This window comes from Bubalus bubalis, chromosome 17 (assembly GCF_019923935.1).
Source record: "Bubalus bubalis isolate 160015118507 breed Murrah chromosome 17, NDDB_SH_1, whole genome shotgun sequence".
NCBI lineage: Eukaryota > Metazoa > Chordata > Mammalia > Artiodactyla > Bovidae > Bubalus > Bubalus bubalis.
Window position 1 is genome coordinate 21,134,570 of NC_059173.1, and position 19,621 is coordinate 21,154,190.

The 19,621-nt window shown below is 46.7% G+C and overlaps 1 protein-coding gene across 2 annotated transcripts; it reads left to right on the plus strand.

Moving 5' to 3' along the window:
- The first annotated feature begins 383 nt into the window (after window positions 1–383).
- LOC112579939 lies at window positions 384–4,506 on the plus strand. 2 transcript variants are annotated; one of them, XM_044930284.2, is made up of 3 exons: window positions 384–1,634; window positions 2,409–2,492; window positions 3,851–4,506. In XM_044930284.2, the coding sequence occupies exons 1-3, from the start codon at window positions 1,602–1,604 to the stop codon at window positions 4,307–4,309; spliced, it is 576 nt and encodes a 191-aa protein (XP_044786219.2). In that variant the 5' UTR covers window positions 384–1,601; the 3' UTR covers window positions 4,310–4,506. The 2 variants fall into 2 exon arrangements, with proteins under 2 accessions (XP_044786219.2, XP_044786218.2); XM_044930283.2 differs by having other exon boundaries at window positions 385–1,567.
- Window positions 4,507–19,621: the final 15,115 nt, after the last annotated feature.

The following is a 19,621-nucleotide window of genomic DNA, read 5'->3' on the forward strand; positions in this document are numbered from 1 at the left end:
ATGGCATGAAAACAGACCCTTAGACCAATGGGACAGAGTAGAGAGAGATAAACCCACACAGATATGATCAACTAGTCTTTGACAAGGGAGCCAAGAACACAAAATGGGAAGGGAATAGTCTCTTCAACAAAAATGATGTTGGGAAAACTGGACATCCACATGCAAAGGAAATAAATCGGACCCTTACCTTACACAGTACACAATAATCAACACAGAGAGGCTTAAAGACTTAAACATAAGACATATGCACGTGTGTGCTCAGTTATGTCCAACTCTTTGTGACCTCATGGACTGTAGCCCGCCAGGCTCCACTGTCCATGGGGTTCTCCAGGCAAGAATACTGGAGTGGGTTGCTATTACCTTCTCCAGGGGATCTTCCCAACCCAGGGATCAAACCCATGTCTCCTGCGTCTCCTACATTGCAGGCGGATTCTTTACTGCTGAGCCACCTGGGAAGCCCTAACATAAGATGTAAAGCCATTAAAATTCTGAGTCAAGGGTTTGGAACTTCCTTGGTGGTCCAGTGATTAAGACTCTGGGCCTCCACTATAGGGGGCATAGGTTCAATCCCTGGTTAGAGAACTAAGATCCCACCTGCTACATGGAGTGGCCAATAAATAAATAAAATATATCTTTTAAAACAAGGATTTGAGTACCAGGGGACAAGGATTCAGGAATCAAGTCCAGGAAGCAGCTAGAAGGAGGTGTGCACAGTGAGATGGGGACAGGAAGGCAGCGGAAAAGGATGCAGCTTCAGGCAGGTCACTGCTGGGCTACTGAGGTTCAGTAACCCATTGGGGAGCCCCAGAAGCCAGAATGGAACATGGCTTCAAGCCTCCCCACTGAGGGACTTCCCTGGTTGCACCATCCCCTGGGGGTGGGTGTGGGCATGAACTCCCCAGCACTTCAGCCCAGGATCTCTGTGAGTTGAGTTTGTAGCATCCAGAGCAGCTGATCACCTCTTGGACCCCTTCTGTCCCTGATGATATGGAAGCCCCGAGATGCCAAGTAATTGGGAACCCTGCTTGTGCCTCAGAGTCCTCAGGCCCCATCCCTACCACCCTTGGATGTCCTCTGCTAACTTCAATATCCAGTTTCACAAGCCCCACAAGCCCAGCAGGAGCCTCCCAGGCTCCAGACAGGGTGGGGTCTAGCCCTGGTGCCCACGCGTCTCCGAGCCCGCCACATGCACCTCCACCTGTTCCTTCAGTGCGTGTGGCTGAGTTGGTCTCTGAATCAGGTGTTTGACTCACAGTGATTGCGGCGATAATTCCCAAGCCGGCAGCATCCACTTGGCTGGCTCCTAGGGCTTGTTGATTTGCATCCCTAGTCTATTAACCTCTGATAGATTGGAGCTTAAGAGCATCAGGAAAACCCCTGGTCCTCCCACCCTGGGATCAGCTGGGTCCCCAGGGCTCAGCCTTTTATGACCTCTGCTGCTGGGTTACCGCCTCCCACAAGGAGGCCCCTGGCGGCCTGGAGCTGATGGACGGTTTGGTCCTGAGAGCAGTGCTGCCAGACAGGGTGGGGCTGGATGAGTCACGCTGGACCTTGCTTGTTCATCCAGGTGCCAGGGCGGGCCTGTCCCTGGTCACCCTGGGATGGGGGGAGCTCCCCAGCAGGACCTGTCATGGGTAATAACCCAGCAGGAGGGTTTATTTGCCTTCTCTGCAAGAGATCAGGGAGGGTGGAACCTACGCTGCAGCCACTGCCCAAGGGCGGGGGCGCTGACCTCCTGGGGGACCGCCTGCCTCTTGGAAGATAATCAACCTTGATGGTTTGGGATGCTGCCTTCCCTAAAGGCGGGGTTCTCATTGTCAGAGTTTAAGAACAAATAAAACCAAGGTTTCTCAGAAACAGCCACTGCTGGGGAGCAGATGACTTCAGGTGGAAAATTGAATGGATTTAAATGAGATTAAGTCACATGATGAACAAATTATCCCCCCTCCAGGGCTCTTTAATCCAGTTGATTCTTATCAGGCAAAAAACTCAGCCTGGCACTAATGAGCCTTTAATGCCTCTCTAGGACTTCCTAATTTCCTTTTTTTTAAAAAAAAACAAGGAATGCTAGACCTCAAGCTACAAGTCTGACACAGTCCATCCTCCTGGTTAGAATTGAAAATGCTTGTTTTGTTTTCATTGAATTCACTTTTGCAGTTGTGTGTGCATGGTGTAGTTTTCCATTTAGAGGATGAATATGAAAAAATTTTTTAATTAATTTATTGTACCCTTTTTTTAGTCTTACAGCGAGTCCTTAATATATTTTATAAATAATAGTATGAGTTGGGGGTTGGCAGATCCTGGCCCTGGGCCAAATCCAGTCTGCAGCCTGTTTTTTGTCAATAAAGTTTTATTGGCACTTAGCCATGCCATCACTGACACGTTGTATGCTCTGGTTGCTTTAACAGGAGTTTCAACGGAGACCGTCCAGCCCATGTTGCTTAAAATATGGACCGTTGGGCCCTGTAGGGAAAAGTTCACTGATATCTGATGTAAGTGATACACTGAAACAACAACAAAAAAGGAAGTGACAAAGGGCTAAAGTTTGGAAATTATTGATGAAACTAAGTACGAATTTCAGGGCCTTGGGTAATCATAGAAAATTACCATCCTTCTGCTTGTCTAATCACTTATCACCCTGAAGTACCACTATGATGACCAAGTGAGCTGGAATTCCTTGTGTTATGTGTTCTTCCCCAGTTCTGGGCAGACTGTGGTTGGATGAATCAGCTGGGTATTGGGAACAGGGGTGTAAATGTCCAATTTCTTCCTCTCTTTTCCTGCCTGGTTCAACTTAAATTTTCTTTCCTAACTTAAGGCTGTAGACCTATGCCTGATTTCCCATTTAGTCCTGTGGTAGTTCTGAGCAATGCTCTTTTTTCCAGTTAATTATTTAAGTACAATATCCTGCCTCCCATGCAATAAGCATTTTTGAGCTGAATTCTGAGTTGGAGATGCAAAAATGAAAAACATGGAGCTTCCCTGGTGGCTCAGTGGCAAAGACTCTGCCTGCCAATGGAAGAGACATGGGTTCGATCCCTGGCCCAGGAAGATCCCACATGCCACAGAGCAACTAAGCCTGTGTGCCACAACTATTGAGCCTGTGCTACTGAACCCACTCAATCAAACTACTGAAGCCCGGTGCCCGAGAGCCCATGCCATGCAAGGAGAGAAGCCCCCGCAGTGAGAAGCCTGCACAGTGCAACTGTACAGTAGTCCCGGCTCGCTGAAACTAGAGAACGCCACACAGCAACGAAGACCCAGGACAGCCAAAAATAAATACATTTTTTTTTTAAAAAAAGAAAGACACTATCTAGCCTTGTGGACAATTCACAGCTTGTGTAACTCACCACCACCACCATCTTTATCACCATCGCTGCTGCCCTGATCACCCCCATCATCACCCCCATCATCACCCCCATCATCCCCATCCCCATCCCCATCATCACCATCCCCACCCGCCCTCACTATCATCAGCACCATGATCACTCTCACCCCCACCAGCATCTCCTCCACTACCACTATCACATAAGAGCCAACTTTAAATTGCCTACTGCTTAAAACAAGGGCAGCACAGGCAATATCTGAGGTAAAGTTTCTCAAGAACATCGGGGGACCCTCTATCTTGCTGAAGCACCACCCCTCTTCTGCAATGCCCACTAGGCTGGAAACAGACAGGTCAGGGCTGTCCCCTGCCAGGAAGATAAATCTTCTCATGGCTTCGTTCAGCTTCTCCTACACAGGAAAAGTAGTCGTGGCTGAGCAGCTTGTATTTTCTATTTGAGTGGTTCACAAATACGTTTTCTAAAACTCCCTTTTTCCTTCTATGTATTTGCTGACTCTAATTTAGACACTTAGAAAAGACCCAGAATTCAGTGAGTCCTCGTCGGGCACCAAGAATAGAAGCATGACCAAGACTCAGAGGGCGCTCGTCATCCACACGCCAAGACAAACACACTCACGGCCCTTGCCCGGAAGCGGTGGCTTGCGGTTCAAGCGCCAAAGTGGTGGGGGGAGGGGTGATAGGAAAAACAATCAAGAGATCAACGTAGAGAAAGATTTCCCTCACCAACTTCTGTGCCGAAAACGCCTGTGGCGTTGCCAAGGGCTCCTCGTGTGGGCCGCGGACCTGCAGACCACCTCAGGTCCCTTTCTCACTAGAGCCGAGGCCAACCAGGACCTCGAGAAACAATGGCATGGCCTGCCCCGAACGAGTCTCCTTCTCCATAGCGGAAGCCGTTGGCTTAAGCCAACCTTACTGGCAAAGCCTTGTCTGGGTGAAAGGTGCAAAGCAAGGAAAGAAGAATGATGAGAAAACCAAGCCTGAGTGCCTGCCTAGGATGGTGTTAGAAGCTAGAAGGCAGAGGTGGGAGCAGAGTAACCACTGGATGGTGACAGGAGATGCCATAGTCATTATCCAATATGGTAGCCTCTGGCCACGTGTGGCTGGTGAATACTTGAAATGAGGCTAGTTCGACCAAGGAACTGACTTCTGGTTTAGTTTAATTTTAACCAATTTATTTGTTTATTTATTAATTTATTTGTTGTTATTCTTTTCCATTATGAGTGTGTGTGTGTGGTTTTTTTTTCTTTTGGCCACACCATACATCATGTGGAACTGTCCCACCCAGGAATGGAACTCAAGCCCCCTGAGTTGGAACCTCAGAGTCCTAACCACTGGATCACCAGGGAAGTCCCATTGTGGTTTATCAGAGGATATTGAATATAATTCCCCATGTCATGCAGTCGGACCTTGTTGTTTATCCATCCTATATATACTAGTTTGCATCTGTTAATCTCCACGTCCCAAGCCAATTTAAATTTAAACACAGATACTTAGTGCAGTTCTATCACAGATACTTAGGGCTTCCCTGATAGCTCAGTTGGTAAAGAATCCGCCTGCAATGCAGGGGACCCCAGTTCGATTCCTGGATCAGGAAGATTCGCTGGAGAAGGGAAAGGCTACCCACTCCAGTATTCTTGGGCTTCCCTGGTGGCTCAGCTGGTAAAGAATCTGCCTGCAATGTGGGAGGCCAGGGTTCGATCCCTGGGTTGGGAAGATCCCCTGCAGAAGGGAAAGGCTACCCACTCCAGTATTCTGGTCTAGAGAATTACATGGACTGTATAGTCCATGGGGTTGCAAAGAGTCAGACAAGACTAAGCAACTTTCACTTTCCACTTACTGCAATTATTAGAAATCTTAAGTATGTTTGGAACACCTTTGGTAGGTGAATTAAATTTGTCAACGGTATATTTTCATGAAACATGCAACTTTCTTTTTTACACATTGTAAAATGTACTAATTTCCAATAAAAATGTAACATCCAAATCAACTTGTGCATAAGTATTCAATACACGTCAAATTTCAGACTTAATACAAAAAAAAGAAAATAGCTCATTGATAGTTTTTCTTTGTATTGCTTGGGTAGTTGAAATGATACTTTAGATATACTGGATTAAATAATACTTGTTAAAATTCATTTCATTTGCTTCTTTTTAGTTTTTTGAAGTGGCTACTAGAAAATTTTATTTATTTATTTGTTTAATTCTTCAGTCAAGTTTGCTCGGCATGTGGGATCTTAGTTCCCCAAGCAGGGATTGAACCCACTCCCCCTGCATTGGAAGTGTGGAGTATTAACCGCTGGACCACCAGGAAAATGGCTGCTGCTGCTGCTAAGTCACTTCAGTCGTGTCCGACTCTGTGCGACCCCAGAGACGGCAGCCCACCAGGCTCCCCCGTCCCTCGGATTCTCCAGGCAAGAACACGGGAGTGGGTTGCCATTTCCTTCTCCAATGCAGGAAAGTGAAAATAAAAGTGAAGTTGCTCAGTCGTGTCCGACTCTTATCGACCCCACGGACTGCAGCCTACCAGGCTCCTCCGTCCATGGGATTTTCCAGGCAAGAGTACTGGAGTGGGGTGCCATGAATTTTAAATTACACATGCAGATTGCATTCAGCTTCCCCCAGACGGCACTGCCACCCGTCTGCGGGAAGCAGGCACAGTCTGCAGGGCTCCCCGGAGCAGCCATTGATACTGATCGGTTATTTTGTTTCCCTCTGTCCTCTGCCCCCTCCCTAGCCACACCTCAGGAGTAAATATTTGCCAACAGTTACCCAGAGAGGAAGTGTGATATAATTAGAAAAATGAATCACGAGTTAGAAATTGTACAACTCCCAGTGTTATCATTGAATCCGGACTATTCCATAGAGTCTCAGTTCCTGCAGCAAAATTTGCAGGGAATTTTGATTTAGATCACCAGAGGAAGTGATCAGCTCATCCTAGATCTGACTTCTCAAGACCACAAAGTTCCTATGCCCTGAATATACTGGACTCTGTTGACCAGAAGATGTTGGGGTTCAAGATTCCTGATACAGCGTCTCTGTCGATCTAAAGTTATTTTAAGTTTAAAAGTTTATTTTTTAGAAAATCAAGTCTTGGACTTGAAACCAACCAGAAAACTTCTGATTTTGAGTCCTCGACGTGTGGCTTCATACTTTCCTTTCTAAAGGCATCATTCTCTTTTCCTTGGGTCACTGACATGGTAACTATTGGCCATGGGTGGCTATTGAATACCAGATCCCGACTGTAAAGTACATCACGTTTGAAAGGCTTAGGATGAGGGGAAAAAAAAAGTAAAGTGTCTAATTAATAATCTACTTAGATTGCATGTTGAAATGATAATAGCTTGGATGTACTGGGTTAAATAAAATATATCACAATGAATTTCCCTGTTTATTTTTATCCTTTTAACGTGGCTACCTGGAAATTTGATTTACACATGTGCCTCACATTTGTGGCCTGTGTTTGTGGCTCACATCCTGTTTCCCTCAGATGGTGCTGCTGCAGAGTGTCCTTCCTCCATCCGTGGTGGGTGAGATGTTACCCTCCTGATGTATGCATGGGAGATCCCATTCTGAATCCACCCAGTGTGACCACCGATAGGCCCCTTGACCTGTGTGAGCCTTGCTTTCCTCATCTGGAAAATGGATATTATAACAGTGTTCACATCATGCATATTATCCTCCAGGGAACTCTTCTGAGGACTAAAAGAGGTGTTCCACTGTAAAGTGCTTAGTGCTTTATCTACCATATTGTAAGAAGCCTTCAAGAAATAAATAAAATGTTACTTTTCATCTCAAAACTCCACCCTTTCACCAGTTGCTCCTTGGCATGTGGGATCCTCCCAGATCAGGGATTGAAACCGTGGCTCCTGCATTGGCAGGCAGGTTGTTTACCACTGAACACCGGGGAAGCCCTCACTTACTCTTAAGTCTGACTTCTTTTCCTCTCCTTCAGAGTTTGGTTTTCTTTCTCATCCCTTCTTGGTAGTGCCTGGTCCTATTTCCCTGTAAACGCATCCATCTTCCAAGATGATTGATGCTTCCCCAGTTCTCAAACGAGAAATATCTTTATTTGGACTTGTTTTATGACTCACTGTCCGATTTCTCTCCTTTCTTTTGCCACTCATGTGAGTGCTACATTCCATTCCTGTACTTTTCTTTTACTTCATTTTTTAGAGCAGCTGTAAGTTCCCAGCAAAACGGAGGGAAAAGTACAGAGATTTCCCACATGCTTCTTGCCCCCTACACATGCACAGACTCCCACATTATCAACATGTGTGCATGCTTGGTCGCTCAGTCATGTCCAACTCTTTCGAGACTCCTTGGACTGTAGCCCTCCAGGCTCCACTGTCCATGGGATTCTCCAGGCAAGAATACTGGAGTGAGTTGCCATTTCCTTCTCCAGGGGATCTTCCTGATCCAGGGATCGAAACTGTGTCTCCTGCAGCTCCTGCATCGGCAGGCAGAATCTCTACCACTGAGCCACCTGGGAAACGACATTATCAACATCCCCCACCAGTTGGTATATTTGTCACAAGTGATGAACCAACATTGACACATCCGTGCATGCTTCACATTACAGGTCTCCCTTGGTGGTGTATGTTCTGTGGGTTTGGACAAATGTATAATGACATGTATCCACCATTATGGTCTCATCTGGAATATTTTCACCATCCTAAAACTCCTCTGTGCTCTGCCTACCCATCACTCACTCCCCTCCAACCTCTGGCAACCACTCATCTTTTTACTGTCACCATAAGTTTTCCTTTTCCAGAATGTCATAGACTTGGAAACTTCTAGTACACAGCCTTTCAGATTGGCTTCTTTTCCTTAGTAATCTGCATTGAAGTTGCCTTTGCATCTTTTCATGGCTTCATAGCTGGACAGCAATGAATAATATTCCATCGTCTGGAGGTACTAGGATTTATTTATTCATTTACCTACTGAAGGACGTCTTGATGGCTTCTAAAATTTGGCAGTTAAGAATAAGCTGCTATAGGGCTTCCATGGTGGTCTAGTGGTTAAGAGTCTACCTGGCAATGCAGAGGACACTGGTTTGATCCCCGGTCTGGGAAGATGCCACGGGCAACCTGTCTCATGCCGCTGCAACTACTGAAGCCTCCGAGCCTGCCCGCACTTGGAAACAAGAGAAGTCGCCACAGTGAGAAGCCTGTGCGCCGCCACTAGACAGTGCTAAGTGCTAGTGCTAAGTCGGTTCAGTCGTGTCTGACTCTGTGTGACCCCCATAGACGGCAGCCACCAGGCTTCCCCGTCCCTGGGATTCTCCAGGCAAGAACACTGGAGTGGGCTGCCATTTCCTTCTCCAATGCAGGAAAGTGAAAAGTGAAAGTGAAGTCGCTCAGTCGTGTCCGACTCTTCGAGAGCCCATGGACTGCAGCCTACCAGGCTCCTCCGTCCATGGGATTTTCCAGGCAAGAGTACTGGAGTGGGGTGCCATTAGAAAGCCCATGTGCAGCAACAAAGACCCAGCACAGCCAAAATGAAATAAATAAATACATTTAAAAAATTAGAACAAAATAATAAAGCTGGTATAAACATCCATGTGCAGGTTTTCATGTGGACAGAAGTTCTCAGCTCCTTTGAGTAAATATCAGAGTGCAATTTCGGACAATGTGATGGTCCCTCCACTTTTGAACTCTCCACCCCTTTCCGGATCCCTGGCAGACTCAGCTTCTGCCCACACCTTTGGGCCAAAACCATCTTAAAACTTAGCCAGTGATTTATATCTCAGCATGACTCTTGCCCGATCTCATCCTCCTCAATCCTTTAGAATAAAAAAAGAAAAGAAAACAAGAAAACAAATTTAGGGATCTTTTAAAGTACTTTTTATTACAGCGATCCAGCTTTCTCCCAGTTGGTTGCATCTTCCTGGAGATGGATGGGGGAGGTGGCCTCCATTTTCATGTCTAACCTCCTTGCGTTTGTGGCAAGAGAACACCCCTGTGTGCAAGGGGCTGCTCTTATATGGATGGAGCCCTTTCCATTGAGCTGGAGGCAAGAGGTGCCCTGTGGGGAGCAGAGCCCCCTCCTGGCTCCCCTCCAGCCCACGGTCCCTGCAGAGCAACGTTAGTGTCTCCAGTCCAATCATTTTTTTCTGCCACATGTGCTAAGCAGTAAACAGCTCTCCGAGACCCAAATAAAAAGGTCTTTATGGAGAGAACGAACACAAGTAAATGCCAGAATCCAATTTAAATGAATAAATAAACCCAATTCCAAAGGCTGCAGGCCACAAGATTTCAGCAAGACGAGCCAAGCGAGTTGCTTTCTCTTCAGTTGGCTTCTTAACGTGAGGGAGGAAGAACCATTCCAGGCTGTCAGCAGAGCCCAGCATCTCCAAAGCTGAGGGTCCCAGTCCCCTAAGAAGTAAAAGCACACAATGCCAGTTTTCTCAACCAAGAACTAAGCCTTGCAAATTTTGCATTTAGAAATAGAGGCGAGTTGAATCTCAGAGACTCAGGGAGAGAGGACTTTCCAGCCTCCTGGAACCTGCAGCGGGGAGGGATTCCTGGAAGGTGATGCTGGCCCCTGGGATCTGTGCATCTTGTCATCTCAGGATCACTGGCTTGAGTGTCCCCTGCCGGCATGGGGAGGGGGCCCTTTCCTGGTCTCCATTCACTCCATCAACACTTGTTAAGCATGTTGGGTGCTGGGCAGTAGACAAGGAAACTCAGGAGAATAAACCCTGTCTTTGCCTCATAGGAACTCTCAGCCTGGAGATAGAGAAGCAGAATCTCTGTCAGATTCTAACACTATCTCCTCCAATGAGTGAATGAGGTGGAGGAGGGGAGTGCTGGGAGTGAGGGTGAGGGGGCAGAGGAAACCCTCTGTGTGCTGGGGGCCAGGTCAGAGGGTGGCCGGACTGTGCTGTGAGGGAAGAGAGGCTGAGAGACACTTCTTGAGTGTGGGGAAGTGTCAGGGATATTGTGACATAAACTATGGGTCAGGAGGGACTCTGATGTCATTTTTAGAAGGCAGGTCAGCATCCAGCAAGTGCTGAGTCACTGAAAAGTCTCCTGTCCATCCTGGCATCTTCCACGAGTCACTCGGTGGCGTGGAGGGTGAGTCTGAGGGCTTGGTGATGACAGAGACTGCCAGCCGCCTCTATATCCCTGTGCGTCTTTCCTTCCTGGCCATGCCCAGGAAACTACATTTCCCAGAATCCTCTGCCCCACTAGGTGAGATCACGTGAGTAGTTCTGGTCAATGGACTGTGGGCAAGAATGATGCCCGCACTTCCAGACCCAGCCTCTAAAACCTGCCTAGAGAAGCTCCGAGCTCTTTTCTGTCTCCCAACTGGACACAGAGGATCCAGTGGAGGGTGCTGGGATGGAGCCACAATATGGAAGGAGTCTCGCTTGCCAATGCAGGCGACATAGGAGACATGGGTTTGATCTCTGGGTCAGGAAGATTCCCTGAAGGACGACATGGGAAACCACTTCAGTATGCTTGCCTGGAAAAGCCCGTGGACAGAGGAGCCTGGTGGGCTATAGTCCATGGGATCGCACAGAGTTAGACACAACTGAAGTGATTTAGTAGGCTTACATGCTTGCACTGGGTCCCCAGATCACTATAGAAGGACCAACCTATGTCAGCATGAGTGAGCAACACATTTTCATTGCTGTCAAGCCACTTTGATTTTGCAATTGTTTTTGAAACTGTGAGCTAATCTCTTACATTTTCTGATTCAACATCCATGATTGAGACATGATAGGAGCCTAAGTTTAGCAGATGGGGACTGAGAGAAGGAGGAGAAACAGATTCAAGCCACATTGAACAGGGAAGTGATCACCACCTGATAATGAAGTAGACGCAGGACACGACAGAGAGGGGCACATCTAGGTGGAGGCTGGTGGCCTGAGAATCCAGGAGGAAAAAAAGTCTTTAGAAGGAAGGTGATGCATGTAAATTCACACTTGATAAACCTGCAGGAACCCCATGGGGGTGCCTGGGAGACCAAAGTGAGGAATTTGTGTCCAAGATGTAGCTAGATGGGAACTGGAGCCAAGAGAGAAGTTAGACAAGCATGAACAATGCTTAATCATGATTCCATCCATCACAAAAGATAGTAGTAGACACCAGTTATTTTTATTCACCTGGTCAAAAAGAAAAATTGCAAGGAATACTGTGGATAGAAAAGAAAGTTCGCATATAATCCCTAATCTATAGAAGTATAGTTTCTTAAGAGTTGGAATCGATCTTTTGCAAAAAAACAAAAAACAACTCACTGTTTTACCACCTAGAAAAACACTAGTTAAAAATGAGTGCTCTCAGCTGAAGCAACATTTTGAAGAGAGGAAAAGTCTAGAGCTCTTCCCCCCAACTCTTCAAATGCTGCCCTGGGTAGCATTTCTAATCTGAGCATGGGTAATATATCCTCAACCTGGTGAAATCTGGAAAATTGCCAGTGAGGTTGGTGGATGATCTGTCTCACTCTAGTGCAGATACAATGTGGTATTTTTTGAGGGCAATGGGGCATCTTTGCCACTCCAGGCCATCAATTACACCTCTGGTTTGGACCTACAATCTGGCTTTTCAGGGAGTGGTGGGAGCTGTAGCTGCCAGCATGGGGAGAAGCCCAAAATAATGGTATCTGTGTGTTTGCCCCCAGACGTCCAACCCACTGACACTGGGCCCTTGTGCTAGAGACTTGGAGCAAAACCGAGAGGCAGGGTCCTGAGCCTTGGGGGCTGCACTGGGCTCCCTGAAATCCTATTTTTCAAACACTGGGGGGATTGGTTAAAATCCAAAGTCAGTTTTTCCACGTTATGCTTTTTTTCCTCCTCAATTTAGCCCTCTTCATAACTCCATGGACTTTTTACCCTTTGTGTGGGTATGAGTTTTTGTGTGTGTGAGAGAGAGAGAGTAGAAACATATATACATGTGTGTGCATGCATGGGTAGGCGTGTCTGCATACACATATTATAGGGGAATTGTTCAGAGGTCAGGAACTTGGGAACTTAGCATTGTAGAGAATTGTAAGTAATGAATTCATCTCAATTTCTGTGGCCCTCTGGCACTCAGCAAAGGCAAGGTGAGAGAATTCCCTGGTTAGAACTCTACTTCCACTGCTGAGGACCTGGGTTCCATTCTTGGTTGGGGAACTAAGACCCCACAAGCCATGTGGTGCAACCAAAACAAACAAAAATTAGGATAAGTTGGAAAAACTAGTTGAAGTTGACGCTATGTCATTCTGTAGTAGGGAAGAGTTGTGATGGGTTAACTGTGTACCCCTCCCCAAATGCATAGGTTGGCATCCTAACCCCCAGCACCTCAGAATAGGACCTGATTTGGAAGTGGGGTCCTTAAAGATGTAATTAGTCAAGGTGAGGTTACACTGGAGTAAGGTGGTGCTAATCCAATATGACTGGTGTCCTTATAAAAGGGGGAAAATGGGCTTCCCAGATAGCGCAGTGGTAAAGAATCTGCCCGCCAATGCAGGAGACCCAAGGGACTCGGGTTTGAGCCCTGGGTTGGGAGGATCCCCTGGGGTAGGAAATGGCAACCCACTCCAGCATTCTTGCCTGGAGAATTCCATGGACAGAGAAGCCTGATGGGCTGCAGTCCATGGGGCCTCAGAAGAGTCGGACCCAGCCGAGCAACTGAGCGTGCTTGGACACAGACATGCACACAGGGAGATGACCCTGTGAAGGCTGGAGTTACATTGCCACCAGCCAAGAAACTACCGGAAGCCAGGACAGGAGCCTGGCAGGGATTCTTCCTAGAGTCTCCAGTGGCAGCAGGGCCCTGTCAACACCTCGATGTCAGACCTCTAGCCTCCAGAATTGTGAAGCAATGCATTTCTATTGTTTAAACTGGTTGGTTTGTCATTTGGGCAGTCCTAGGGATGGCACCCCACTCCAGTACTCTTGCCTGGAAAATCCCATGGGCGGAAGAGCCTGGTAGGCTGCAGTCCATGGGGTCTCTAAGAGTTGAACACAACTGAGCGACTTCACTTTCACTTTTCACTTTCATGCATTGGAGAAGGAAATGGCAGCCTGGTGGGCTGCCGTCTACGGGGTTGCACAGAGTCGGACACGACTGAAGGGACTTAGCAGCAGCAGCAGCAGCAGGGCTTCCCTGGTGGCTCAGACTGTAAAGAATCTGCCTGCAATACAGGAGACACGAGTTTGATGCCTGGGTTAGGAAGATCCCCTGGAGAAGGAAATGGCAACCCACTCCAGTATTCTTGCCTGGAGAACCCCACGACAGCGGAGCCTGGCGGGCTACAGTCCATGGGGTCTCAAAGAGTCAGACACGACTGAGCGACTAAGCACAGCACAGCACACATTCCTGTAGTAGGAAACTGATACAGGAGTTATGACGTTGATATTCAAAGATGAATCACTAAAAAGGCATTCTTTTTGGTTCCTTGGGAGGTATTTTATGAGTTTTTTTCTTAACAGACTTACTTTCCTTTTTTGTTTGTTGGGTAAATGCAGGCAATGAAACTGCATTTATTCATGATGTACTAGAACACTATCATTCCTTCCTTCTTTCTAAGGAAGAAGGAACTTTATTTTTAATTTTTTATTGAAGTAGAGTTGATTTACAATATTGTATTAGTTTCAGGTGTACAGCAAAGTGGTTCAATTATATATATATTTTTCAAGTTATTTGCCATTATAGGTTGTTACAAGACATTGAATATAGGTCCCAGTGCTATATATTAACAGTAATCCTTTTTGTTTGTGTACAGTGGTACGTATCTATTCATCTCGGACTCCTAATTTATCCTTCCCTCTCCCTTTCCCATTTGGTAACCATAAGTTTGTCTTCTACATCTGTGAGTCTTTCTGCTTCATAGATTCATTTGTATTATATTTTAGTTTCCACATGTAAGTGATATCACACAACATTTGTCTTCATCTGACCTAGTATGATAATCTCTAGGTCCATCCATGTTGCTGCAAATGGCAATATTTCATTTTTATGGCTGAATAATATTCCCTGGTGTATATCTACATCACATCTTTATTCATTCATCTGTCAGTGGACAATAGGTTGCTTCTCAATCCTATTATCTTTCATTTGATTTTTGAAAAAAATTAAAACTTGAGATGATCAAAAAGGTTTAAAGAGGAATATAACAAGAGCCACTGGGTTAAGAAAGAAGACATCACTAAACAAACTGAAATCCTGGTGTCTCACCAGAATTAACAATTATCCTGAGTTTGGTGTTAGCTATTCCTATGCATTTCTTTAAACATTTCTACATATGGATGAACATCTCCTTAAACCCTATACATTGTATGTTTTTAAGCATATGTGTATATACACATGGGCTTCCCTTGTAGCTCAGTCAGTAAAGAATCTGCCTGCAGAACAGGAGACCCAGGTTCGATCCCTGGGTTAGGAAGATCCCCTGGAGAAGGAAATGGCAACCCACTCCAGTATCCTTGCCTGGAAAATCTCATGGACAGAGAAGCCTGGTGGGCTGCAGTCCATGGCATTGCAGAGTCGGGCACGACTGAGCGACCAACACTTACTATATACACACGGGCTTCCCTGGAGGCTCAGACTGTAAAGAATCCGCCTGCAATGCAGGAGACCTATGTTGATCCCTGGGTTGGGAAGATTCCCTGGAGGAAGGCATGGCAACCCACTCCAGTATTTTTTCCTGGAGAATCTCCATGGATAGAGGAGTCTGGCAGGCTACAGTCCATTACGGTCCGCAAAGAGTCGGACATGACTGAGTGACTAAGCACAGCACATGTATATATTTACACACATAATATGTAATATAAATGTTTAAGATCTTTATAGACTGCACTGTATCTGTTCTTTCCTGACTCGTGTCTTTGACTCATTATTGTAAGTTCATCCACATTGATACGCATTGTGCCAGTTCATTCATTTTCACTAAACACAATATCCCTTTGTGTGAATGTAGCACCATGTTTTTATCCGTCCTGCCTTGGTGGGTACTTAAACTGTTCCCTGGTTTGGTTTCACGTGGTCTGGTTTTGTGTCCTATCATGAATGAAGCTTCTAGGAATACCATTGTCTGCGTCTCCAAATTTCTCTGGGGCAGTCTTTTTTCAAAATGAGGGTGGTGACCAGTAATGAGGATTGAAGTCGATTTAGTGAGCCAGGTCAGTGGTACCATGAAAACAGGAGGTGAGGAAATAATCTATTAGAGCACATCACACATAGTGAGACTTCGCACCGTTTCATGGAACTTTCATATCAGGAATGTGTGTATATGTGAGTGTGAGTGTGTGCTGCCTTGATTGAGATAGAGAGCTCCTAAATGTGAGCAGTTTGAGAAAAAAAGTGCTGTCTCATTTCAGGCTTCTATAACCAAATCAACTGATTTCACAACAGGTGACACTGAGGCTTTTTAGTGACATACCTGAACCCTTGAATCTAATAAATTCCAGAGCAAAGATTATGAAGCTAAGGGGTTCATCCTCAGAACCACACTCTCTCTCTTTTTCTTTTTTGGCTGTGCCAGGTCTTAGTTGCAGCACTCACGATCTTCGTTGCAGCTTGTGAGCTCTTCACTGTGGCATGTGGGATCTAGCTCCCTGATCAGGGATCAAACCCAGGCCCCCTGCATGGGGAGCTTGGAGTCTTAACCACTGGACCAGCAGGGAACTCCCTCACAACCACATTTTGACCATCAAGACATAGTGCTTCATATGGTTGCTTCCTACTTCATAGGGTTGAGGTGTTTTGTTTTGTTTTGAACATGATCAAGGAAAACAATAAGGCAAATGTGGGTTAAACATATAGCTTGGGCAAGGGTAAAGAAACTTCTTTCTAAGCAACCTAAGAGTTCACCAACAGATGGATGGATAAAAGAAGATGTGTGTATATATATAAATAATATACACACACACAACGGAATACCACTCAGCCATACAAAAGAATGAAATAGTGCCGTTTGCAGCAACCTGTGTTAGTGGCTCAGTCGTGTCTGACTCTGCGACCCCACAGACTGCAGCCCACCAGGCTTCTCTGTCCATGGGATTCTCCAGGCAAGAATACTGGAGTGGTTTGCTGTCCCTTTCTCCAGAGGATCTTCCCAGCCCAGGGATCGAACCCTGGCCTCCTGCATTGCAGTCAGATTCTTTACTATTTGAGCTCCAGGGAAGTTGGATGGACCTACTTGTCATCTTATGCAAAGTAAGTCAGACAGAGAAAGACAAATACCGTATGATATCACTTATGTGTGGAATCTAAAATATGACACCAAAGTGAATTCATTTACAAAAGAGAAACAGACTCACAGATGTCGAAAACAAACTTACGGTTACCAACGGGGATGATGGGGGATGGGGGAGATAAATTAGGAGTTGGGGATTAATAGATGCAAACAACCACATATAAAAGAGATAACCAACAAGGACCCACTGTATAGCACAGGGCACTCTATTCAATATCTTGTAATAATTTATAACAGAAAAGAAAAAAAAAAGGTAACAGGATGGAGAACCTGGCGTCCGTTTCTTTTCTGGCTGCTGAGTTGCCATTCTGCCTGCGGTTTGAGTAGTTTCTGCTGCATTCCAACCTTTATTAACTAAGAATTTGCTCCAACCCTTTATACAATCTTAAGTTACAAATGCTGCGTGGAAGAGCCGGCGAGCCCAGCAGCTCCGTCGTGTTCAGTTCATGTTGTGGGTTATAATGCAGTAATTTATAAGGGGAAATCTACAGCACGCCCCTTGGCCCTGGGCCCGTAACTAAGAAAGGTTGCTCAGAAACATGCAGTCTTTCGTGCTTTTATACACTTAATGGCCCAAGGAATGAAGGAAGGGGAGGGGGTTGGGGGAAGGGAATCTCAACTTGTGTTTACTACAACTCTACCCGCACCCCTGTATTCCTCCAAGCAAGTCTTTCCAGTTCTCTTGTAAAAGGCTTCACGGAAAAGGCAGCCAAGGAATAAAGCTGCCTGAGCAGGCTGGCCTTTATAAACAACACAACCAGGCTACTGTGGAGTGAGCTGTGGACTGGGCCACTAAGGTACATGAGTAAGGAAACAGGCAGGCGAGTGGTTATAACTGGGTCTCGTTGGAGAGCAGATTAGGTCTGGAGGCATCATGTGACCCACTGACCCAGCTTGGGAGGATTCCGGACCATTTGCAAGGACAGAAGTAAGGCCCCAGGAGTGTGGAAAACCAGGGAGTCAGAGAGTGGATGAAGGCAGGAACCACCTCACTTTTAACTGGCCCCATCTCTGCTCCCATCTTGAGCTGGCTTCCTTGGGGCCAGAGTGACCCACAGGAATGCCGCGCTTTCCCCAGGACACTGCCTGGGCTCTTTGGTGGGCATCTCTGAGTGCCGGCCCTCTATCCTGCCTCTATTCCTAAATTTGGGCGAAAGTTAAGTCCATCCTCATCCTATCAGTTGTCTATAGGATGAGGATGGACTTCGCTTTCTTCCCAGAGATGGGACCCTAGAGCATAGCACAGGGAATTCCACTGAATGCTCTGTGATGTCCTGCATGGGAGGGAGCCCCAAAGGGCGGGGATGCCTGCATACATATGACTGACTCTTCTGCTGTGCAGTAGACACTAACACAACATTGTAAAGCAACTGTGTGCGTGTGTGTGTGTGTGTGTGCGTGCACGCGCACGCGCTCAGTCGCTCAGTTGTGTCTGACTCTTTGTGACCCCATGGACTGTAGCCCACCAGGCTCCTCTGTCCATGGAATTTTCCAGGCAAAAATACTGGACTTAGGTTGCCATTTCCAGGGGATCTTCCCAACCCAGCGATTGAACCAGTGTTTCTTGCGTGTCCTGCATTGGCAGGTGGATTCTTTACCACTAGCACCACTTGGGAAGCTCAAAAGCAACTGTACTGCAATTTTTTAAAAAAAGCCCTCATCCTACTGGAAATCTGACTCTGAGGTCTTGTCTTCCTTAGGGTGGGTGGTGTGAGAAATTTTGACTCTCGGAGATCCTATCCTCACAGGCACAGATGCTGAGACCCTGGTTCTCATCACCAGTGACTGATCACAGGCCAACTTTTGATCATGCTGAAATTGTCACATCAGCTCTGGGACAAAGTTTTCCCCCATAATGGGTTGAACTGGGACCAGGACCTCCATTGAGAAGGAGACAGGAGAGGTTGGGGTCCCTGAGAGAGCAAGGAGAGGTGGATACACAGAGGAAGAAAATGGCTAAGAAAGGAGATTTGAGACAGAATGCCATGCCCTGGCAGGATGACCTTGGTCAAGCATGTTGCTGCTCACTCATGTCTGACTCTGCGACCCCACAGACTGTAGCACCTTGTCCTTCACTATCTCCTGGAGTTTGCTCAAACTCACGTCCACTGAGTTAGTGATGCCATCCAACCATCTCAACCTCTGTCGCCCTCTTCTCCTTCTGCCCTCAATCTTTCCCAGCTTCGGGGTCTTTCCCAATGAGTCAGCTCTTTGCATCAGGTGGCCAGAGTATTGGAGCTTCAGTGCCAATTCCCTCCTCCAGGTATAACCTTGAGCATTTACTGCACTCCACGTCTCCATTCCCCTCCTCTGTACAGTGGGACAATAATAGTACCTATCTCAGGAGCCAGAAGAGGATTGTTAAAAATGTATGTATTTATTTATTTTTGGCTGTGCTGGGCCTTCGTTGCTGTGTGCAGACTTTCTCTGGCCGTGGGGAGTGGGGGCTACTCTCTAGCTGTGGTGCATGGGCCTCTCATCGCTGTGGCTTCTCTCATGAAGCATGGGCTTTAGGCATATGGGCTTCAGCAGTTGCAGCTCACGGGCTCAGTAGTTGTGGTACATAGTTGCTTAGTTGCTCCGAGGCATGTGGAATCTTCCTGGAAAGAAAGAAAGAAAGGGAAGTCACTCAGTCGTGTCCGACTATTTGTAACCTCCTGGGCTGTAGCCTACCAGGCTCCTCCCTCTATGGAATTTTCCAGGCAAGAGTACTGGAGTGGGTTGCCATTTCCTTTTCCAGGGTATCTTCCTGACCCAGGGATCAAACCCGGGTCTCCTGCATTGCAGGCAGATGCTTTACCATCCGAGCCACCAGGGAAGTCCTGGACTGAGAATCAAACCTGTGTTCCTTTCATTGGCAGGCAGATTTTCATCCTTATCCGCTGCACCACCAGGGAAGACCTGGAAGAGGATTTTAAGTGAAATCTTGGACTTGAAGCCCTGAGCAGAGCACCTGGCTGTACTAAGTGCTCAGTAAAGACCAGCTTCATTATCGCTGGAAGAGAACAGAGGGGCCCCCGTGGCTGAGCAGAGGCTGAGTGGCACCAGGATCAGCAGGGAGTGCGCCCCTCACACTTGAGTCTGTGCCCAG

Coding starts and splice junctions, on each gene's coding strand:
- LOC112579939 (XM_044930284.2), top strand. CDS start 1,602: ATGGGGGGAGCTCCCCAGCAGGACCTGTCATGG. Junction 1,635..2,408: donor CCCAGCAGGACCTGTCATGG/GTAATAACCCAG, acceptor TTGCTTTAACAG/GAGTTTCAACGGAGACCGTC. Junction 2,493..3,850: donor AAAGTTCACTGATATCTGAT/GTAAGTGATACA, acceptor ACTCTAATTTAG/ACACTTAGAAAAGACCCAGA.